Source organism: Arachis ipaensis, chromosome B4 (assembly GCF_059453495.1).
Source record: "Arachis ipaensis isolate K30076 ecotype BB chromosome B4, ASM5945349v1, whole genome shotgun sequence".
NCBI lineage: Eukaryota > Viridiplantae > Streptophyta > Magnoliopsida > Fabales > Fabaceae > Arachis > Arachis ipaensis.
The window spans coordinates 10,427,995-10,436,883 of NC_142439.1; the positions used below are offsets into that span (position 1 = coordinate 10,427,995).

The 8,889-nt window shown below is 30.8% G+C and overlaps 1 protein-coding gene across 1 annotated transcript; it reads left to right on the forward strand.

Annotated features, from left to right (window-relative positions):
- Nucleotides 1–3,333: 3,333 nt before the first annotated feature.
- LOC107638833 (putative galacturonosyltransferase 4) lies at nucleotides 3,334–5,977 on the forward strand. Its single transcript, XM_016342231.3, has 4 exons — nucleotides 3,334–3,582; nucleotides 3,760–4,117; nucleotides 4,344–4,919; nucleotides 5,267–5,977. The coding sequence occupies exons 2-4, from the start codon at nucleotides 3,773–3,775 to the stop codon at nucleotides 5,570–5,572; spliced, it is 1,227 nt and encodes a 408-aa protein (XP_016197717.2). The 5' UTR covers nucleotides 3,334–3,582; nucleotides 3,760–3,772; the 3' UTR covers nucleotides 5,573–5,977.
- Nucleotides 5,978–8,889: the final 2,912 nt, after the last annotated feature.

An 8,889-nucleotide genomic window follows, 5' to 3' on the forward strand; every position in this document is an offset into this window, starting at 1 on the left:
AATAGATTAAATATTATGTAAGTAATTTATTTCTAATATTGGTATTTGATTAAATTAGTTTTAGAGAAATTTAAATTATTGACTCAATTTATACATTAGGACTATTTTTTTTGAATATATTATTTTTACATTTTTTAATATACATTTTTTTCTGATTTTTAAGTTTATTTTTTTTCTTGGATATATGTATCACCTTTTTTTCTTATTTTATATTTCAGATTAGTAATATAATTATTAAGAAAAATGTATTTAAAAAAAGAAATATTAAAACATCACTATTTAACAAAAGGAAAGATACGTGGAAAAAAGAAAAATAAAAAATTAAAACATCACTATTAGAAAAAAAACTGTTAATATGCGTATGAATGGGGTCGGGATTGAGGAATATATATGGATATAAAAAATAAAAAATTATTGCACGATTGTAGAATAAAAAATACTCATATATATAAAATGAAATAATTATAACAAAAAATAATTAATATATATAATTTAAATGTTTTTAATAATTGGTAACATGGAGTTTAACAAAATATAATTCATATATTTTTTTATTTATGTATGTGTATATATATTAAGAAAAACTACCATAATATATATACACGTACATATATTTTACAAAATTAATATATACGTATATATAAATAATAAAAAATTATTATAATTTTTGAAAATTACACATGAACTCTTTTTTTCTCTCAAATAAATTTATTCTAATTATATTATAATTAGCTCATGAATAATACATGATTATATTAATTTAAGAAAATATCTTCATTATAATTATATCAAATCAATATTCAATGCGTTATTAAAATACTTATTAATAATCGATATTTTTAATCCTTCTAATTATATCAATTGATATAGTTCTAATTCTCATTCAAGTGCAATAATTTTATTAGGAGATAGTTGATGCACACATTAATAGTGGCCCATTTAATTTGATATCAATTAGTTAGTGGATAATAATAATAATAATAATAATAATAATAATAATGTCTACACGGTACATGCATTATATTTTAAAAAAGTAGAATATATTTTAAAAAAAATTAGAGTATCAATAATCAATTGTGATTAATATCAATATTAATAATTAATTCTTATAATTATTTTTATACTACTAAAAACTACATATAGTTTTTTTTTTTGTAGAATAAAAAAGGTTGTGATTCATAATATTTTCGTAAAGTTATATCATATGTACACAAGATTAAATAGATAACAAATTGAATGTAATTAATATGTTTTATTTTCTGCTCATATTTTTTTATAAGGAATGTTAGGGGCCAGCAACTTTTGTGATTTGTAGTCATCAAATAGCCATCAAGATGGTTTTAATGGTGTGAGATTAGTGTGAGATTTCATCTAATGACTCACTTTTCTTTGCTGATTACATGCTAGCCACAATTTAACAAAGTTGCTGACCCCCTAGACTTTTTCTTTTTTTATTAATTATTTTACTTTTTATATTTACAATAAATATTGAATGTAAAAAAGAAAAAAATAATATTGAATGTTATCTATTTTATTTATTTAGAGTCATAATTAAATTTGATATAATTATAGCAAGTATTTAAAATTAATAATAACATGATATTATAATTTTAAGTTGTATAATATAATAAAAAAAATGTAGCAATTTATGTATGATTCCTATATAGCAATAATATTATATATATATTTATATATCTCCTCTTTTAGCTCTTTCTAAAAATATTGGCATATAATTAATGTCGATAACATATATATTAAACAAGTATCTCTATTAAATTAATCATAAAGGTTAATAAAATATAATGACATAAATTTTACCTAATTGTTGCAACTAGCAAGTATCTCCATTGAAAATATTTGTTAATTATTACCGTGTATAATTAGTATATATATATATATAAGAATTAATAGTGAATTGTTACCATTATTTATCATCTAAAAAATTCGTACTTCAAACATAGATTTATTATTTTTCATACCTAAATGCTACTAACTACGATTCTATCAACAGTGTTACCTATGATAGATTATATAATGAAAAAGTTTGAAAAATAAAGGCAAAAATTATAAGGTTATGGAAAGTCTTATCCAAATTTGACAAGAACAAGACGACTTCCATAGAAATGATTCTCATGGATGATAAGGTAAGTTGATTATTTTTCATGATTCTTTTAAGGGATGCTAGGTCCATTTTATAAATATTTTTGGTTCATATTTTAAGTTTATTTGATAAGTAAACCCTTGCATGAATCAAAGAATGTGCGATTTTATAGATTTATAAGTGCTAATAGTCTTTATATTTAATTTGTTTTATAGTGTGATAATAGCCAATATATTTGTTGGTGGATTTAACTATCTCTATATTATTTACAATCACATTCAGTATATATGTCTGATCTATTGAAAAAAGTAGATTATTAAAACCGATTCATAACTATTTTAGAAGTAATCTAATTAACACTAGATTAAAAAAAACAATACATAATATATTATTTTTTTATTAATCAAATTATTATAATTTAAATTAATTTTTAAAAAATAATTTAAAATTATAATTTCAATATTATCACGATGGACAGATAATTACACTTGTTTATTAGATATTTACAAGATTCTAAGACCGTCTCCCTAGACGAAGCGTGGCGGACTTCCCCGCTTGCCACCCTAGGTGACAACAAGCAAGGGAATGAAGGGAACACCTTGGAGAAAGCTGATGACGGTGGTGGCGAAAATGTAAATGGCGAAGATGCTATTGATGTTGATGACAGTGATGCAAAGCTCACTAAATCAGATCGTGCTTCTGATCGCGAGTCTCAAGTTAAGGTAGGTGATGGATTTTCCGTGTTGTATTGCATCTGTTGCTGCTGTGGTTTGTATAAGTGTTATCTATGTTCGTCTCTATGATGAGATTCTAGTGTTTGAATTGATAATCTTATGAGGAGTTTAAGGTCTGATATATAGCACATTTTTTTAGTTTTAATTAGCTCAGTGCCTTAAAGTCATTATAATAAAATCTAGTTGATAAAGAAGTTCCACACTGATAAACCTATTTAGGTATGTGTTCCTTTGTGTGGAGTTTGTATACATTAGAGATTTAGATGAGACTGTGTGCATTTGTGGTTTGCATTTAAAAAATTAGTTTGAGTCCGACGAAGATCAAAACAAATGGTAGTTAGTCGAATTGCTAATGTCAATTACAAAAATGGATCGAATGAGTTGCTAGATAGCATTTCCTGTCAACATTATTTGCTAGTATTGCTACACGTTCAAGCCTAGTTCAAGCCAAGTTCATTTTAAGTTTCTGGTTTCACATTTGCTGCAATTTTTTCTCAGGATATTAAACAGCGCCTCCAACAACATAAACAAGAAAATTCCCTCAGGGGAAACCAATAAGCAGAAAGAACAAATGCTACTAGATGCTAAGGTACAGCAACTCTAAGATCAACTCATTCAGGCTAAAATCTATCTTTCCTTGCCAGTAGTAAAAAGCAACTCCCATCTTACACGGGAACTACGACTACGGGTAAAGGAAGTTTCACGAACACTTGGAGATGCAAGCAAGGATTCTGGCTTACCTAGGAAGTAAGTAACTATAAGAACACTGTTGTTTCCCTGTTTGTGTTCCCATGCTAGCTTATTATATTCAAGTTTATGTTTTCTTCTTTAAGTTTCTTTTACTGCTGCTTATAAAAATGACGAGTAAGTAATTTCTCTACCAAGCTCCATTTCTCGTCATAATATGTGTCTTACTATTGGCAGTGCAAATGAGAGAATGAAGGCGATGGAACAAACTTTGTTGAAAGGGAAGCAAGCTCAAGATGATTGTGCTGCTGTTGTGAAGAAGCTTCGGGCTATGATCCACTCAACAGTGGAGCAGCTCCATGCACACAAGAAGCAGACTTTGTTCTTAACACAATTAACAGCAAAAACATTGCCAAAAGGTCCTCATTGTCTTCCACTGCGCCTTACAACTGAGTATTATAGCTTGAATTCTTCTCAGCAACAGTTCCCCAGTCAAGAGAAGTTAGAAGACCCTCGACTATACCATTATGCAATATTCTCAGACAACATATTGGCTGCGGCTGTTGTTGTGAATTCAACTGCTGTTAATGCTAAGGTATCTGTTTTTCAATGTTGCGAATTCTTGACATCAAAGGAAAAATGGTGGAGTGTGCTAGGGGTATAGCTGTGCTTTATCTATTTTAACTAAGAAAGATGGTTTCTATTTTATTTTTGCCCCAAGTTTGTGAAGTAAAAGAAATTAAAAATTATCAGCACTGATGCTGTTTCGATTCCCCATTGACATGACTTGCTTATAATAATTTTATTTAATGAATTTGCAGGACACCTCAAAGCATGTTTTTCACATTGTTACTGAGAGACTCAATTATGTGGCAATGAGGATGTGGTTTTTGGCAAATCCACCCGGCAATGCAACCATTCAGGTTCAGAACATTGAAGATTTTACTTGGTTGAACGCAAGTTATAGTCCTGTTCTTAGGCAGTTGGGCTCTCCATCCATGATTGATTATTACTTCAAGACTCATCCAGCAACTTCTGATTCAAACCTGATGTTTAGAAATCCAAAATATTTATCTATCTTGAATCATCTCCGTTTCTACCTTCCTGAGATCTTTCCAAAGCTCAACAAGGTGCTGTTCTTGGATGATGATATAGTTGTGAAGAAGGATCTGACTGGTCTTTGGTCAGTTGATCTGAAAGGCAATGTAAATGGTGCTGTAGAAACTTGTGGAGAAAGTTTTCATCGATTTGATCGTTATCTTAACTTCTCCCATCCTCTTATCGCAAAGAATTTTGACCCACGTGCCTGTGGATGGGCATATGGTATGAATATATTTGATTTAGTCGAATGGAAGAGGCAAAACATCACAGAGGTGTACCACAACTGGCAGAATCTGGTAAGTGATACAGTTTGGTTTACCTTTTCAGTATGTATCCCATATGATTGGTAATAAATTCACATAAATTATATGTAGATTAGTGACTTTTTTTTCACCATTAAACTTATTAGCTAATAAATAGGCATTTAAGGCATGTTATCAATATGTTTCATACTATCATTCAAAAATTGCGGATAGGAGTATGTATAATGATTTGAACTCGGTTTGACTGTTTGAGAAATGGAATGTATCATGTATGCAACATTAGGCAGTTTGCGATTTCCTTAAACTATTTTTTGACATATCTTGTTTCTTGGTCATAGAATCGTTGACTGATTTTTGTTTGCAATTAAATTGAATTACAGAATCATGATAGACAGTTGTGGAAGTTAGGAACACTGCCACCGGGTCTCGTAACATTCTGGAAACAAACTTTCCCACTGAACCGATCTTGGCATGTCCTGGGTCTCGGCTACAACCCCAATGTCAACCAAAGAGATATTGATCGCGCTGCCGTTATCCACTACAATGGCAACTTGAAGCCATGGCTTGAGATAAGTATTCCCAAGTTCCGAAGTCATTGGACAAAGTATGTCGATTATGCATGTGTATTTGCGAGAATGCAACATCAACCCATAGAGATGTGTCTTCTTGGTACATTAAACCACTGATTGAAGTTTTCTTGGCACTAGCCATGCTGCAATGCACCGTACAGGTCTGCATTTTCATGTGTAGGGCTTCTAATTTTTTGCTAAAGCTTTACAATTCTTTTTGTATTGGTTTTCTCTGTTTTATGTCGGTATTTTTTGGATTTGGGCATAGTAGAGATTAAGAGTAAAAAATCAGAGTATCAATTTGCAACCATTGAACCTTGATCACTTACCAACAGAGATGCTAACTGTACTTGTAAATGAAAATAGCTATTTTTAAGTTCTCTCCTCTTTGCCTCTTTGTTGTAGCTTGTATCCTACCATTTCCCTAAACAGTTCCTTTGTCTTGTAGTTGTACAATTCCTTGTTCTTTTATTGAAGTTGACACTCTTTTCAATACCCTTAATGCTATTAATCATTTTTTAAGCTCCTAACCCATCATTCATATTAACTTCATGTGGTTATGTTTTGATTTCAAATGGATTGTTATATGTTTCCTCACCTTGTTTCTGGTTTACAAGGATATATGTAGGTGCTAATATTGTAACAACTTAAACTATCTCTACTATGCTGGTTGCTCAGCTAAGAAGTTAGTTTGATGTAGTAAAACATAGCATCACCTTGCTGCAGTAAACGGTGAGCTTCTTGCCACCAGAATTGAGCTTCTCCTTCTAACTGATACGTGGCAAACTCCATATATTGATTTTTCGGCACATGTTGAGCATGCAATGCTCTTTCCATGGCAAACTTGGTGCGGAATTTAGAATATCCACAACTTAACCGGCAAGTGCATTAGGTCATCTAAGTAATATCTCAGGTGAGTGGGGGTCGATCCCACGAAGATTGTCGGACTGAGTAACAATAGTTATCTAATTGGCTTAGTTAGGCAAACAAAAAAGGTTGTTTGATGATGTAATTCACATAAAACAATGAACAAGAGAATAAAGAAAGCAAATAAAAGGTTTGGTGTAAAAACAGTGAGAGAAAATAGTTAAAGTTTCGGAGATGTTTACTTTTCCAAATTAAAAGTTCTTACCAACTATTTTAACAATGCATGATTCATTCCATGGCAAACTGTAATTAACTAAACCCTAATCTCTTAGTGATTTAGTTTCCTCTAACCTTCATTAACCGCCACTCTCGTGGTCACTTAATTCCGATTAGAGGGTTAAGTTCAAAAACTAGTTTATAGCCACAAAAACCCTAATTACCCAAAGCTAACAGGATTATATGTCACATATTCCAATTAGTTCATGTAATTAGCAATTTAGGAGGAATTTGTTTTCAAGATGTTGTTCAAGCGAGATAACTCTCTCGAGAATCACAAGAACTCATGTAGAATAAGGGTCATACTCTCGTTCCACCCAGATTCATAAGATTAAGAACGAACATTAATTAAAATAACAAAGCAATAATCTTAATTCATAAAAATAAACAGAGCTCCTAACCTTAACCAAGGAGGTTCAGTGGCTCATGACTTACAGAGAAAATTAGGGTTCTGAAAAGTGTGCGGAAGAGAAAAGATCCGGATCCCCTCTAAAGGGTAAATCTTTTTCTTTTTATATCTAACCTAATTTGATTTGAAAATAAAATAGAATAATAATGTCTAGGCCTAAAAAATTTTATTTGTAAATAAAAATAATTAAAATATGATAAAAGATAACAATTAAAAGCTAAATCCCACTAAAGATGCTTCCTTGGGTGAGTTTGACCCATATTCTGGCATTTAACTGGCATTTTTCTAGCGTTTAGCATTGGCAAGGGGAAGTTCTGGCATTTTTCTATCCTCTTCGGGTGCTAAACGCCAGGTTCGGTATTTAGCGCCAGAATTGGCAGTGAATACAGAAGAAAAGTATAGACTATTATATATCGTAGGAAAGCTCTGAAAGTTGGCTTTCCAATGCCGTTAGAACCACGTCAATTGAACCTCTGTAGTTTAAGTTAGGCTCGTTGGAATGCAAGGAGGTCAGGGTTGATAGCATCCACTTTCTTCCTTTGTTTTTTGCACAAAACTCTGCCAAATTTGCCTGAATTTAACCTGAAATAATAAAAATATTAAAACAACCCAAAGTAGCATCCAAAGAGGATTTTTGCACTAAAATATTATGAAACTAAATAAAATCTAATAAAAAATAACTAGAAAATGAAGGAAAAAAAGGTACAAGATGCTCACGCATCAGTGATCATTGACCATTAACCCTTGTCAAGATCTTTCTTAGTTGATTTCTTTAATTGCCTTAGTTTAATTGTTTTTTATATTTAGTTATTGTTTATTTCTTTAATTTCTTACTATTTACATTTTTCGTTATTGCGACCGAACCTCTAATTTCTTTATAGCCAATAATTGAACACTCGATTGTAATTCCTAGGGAGAACGACCCGGAATACTACTTTCGGTTATTTTGATTTGTATTATGACAATCATTTAAACTTTAATTCTTGTTAATTGTTGGTTTGAAACTATACTTGCAATGCAATTCTTTTTGTGAAATTCTAGACCGACATAAATCCTCCAAAGAGGTGTTATATATTAAACAAGGTTATTGATTTTAATTTTCAAGTATAAAGAAACATTTTGATTTATTGCAATTCACCTTGGGGGTGTCAATTGGGATTAGAATTTTTTTCTAGTTTCTCATAAACTTAAAAATGTGTCTCTCCTTGTTTTATTTTCATTGTCACATAATCTAAGTTATCTTGTCAAATTAAAAATTTTTATCATTAAGATTATCTTAATTTGGTCTCTCTTTCTTTTTTTTTTTTAAAGTGCAACTTGTTTCAAACAATCTAAGAGTGATGAGTCCAAAAGAGGAAAAAGGCATAAATTAAGAGCAAACATGAGTGTTTACTACAAGAAAAATGTTAAATATCGTTAGATTTATCGTCGAATTTAGCGTCAGAAGTTACCGGTAGATTTGGCAATAAATTTGTCGAGTAAAAAAGTTACTATCGTATTTGATTTTCCGACAGTAAATTCTCCGGTAATATTTGGAGGGAAAAAAAAAGAAAAATTAGTGCAACCATTACCATTAGAATTACCGGTGGATAAATCCGCCCAACAAGCTCAATTAATGGAATGCTACGTTTTGGTTACACACAATGCATTACCGGCCGATAAATTTGACGGTAAATTTGTCCTAAATTAGAATCGTGCACGCCTTTCCCCTCATTTTGAAAGACCCACTCTCTCTCTCTCTAAACCTCCTCTCTCTTTCTTTCTTTCTACATCTCTTTCCACCAAATACTACAAAAAATGGGACATAAAATGGCATTAATATTATAGCAGTTTTTTAAAACTACCATAATATCCGAGTATTATGAAGTTTTTTATTGCTTCC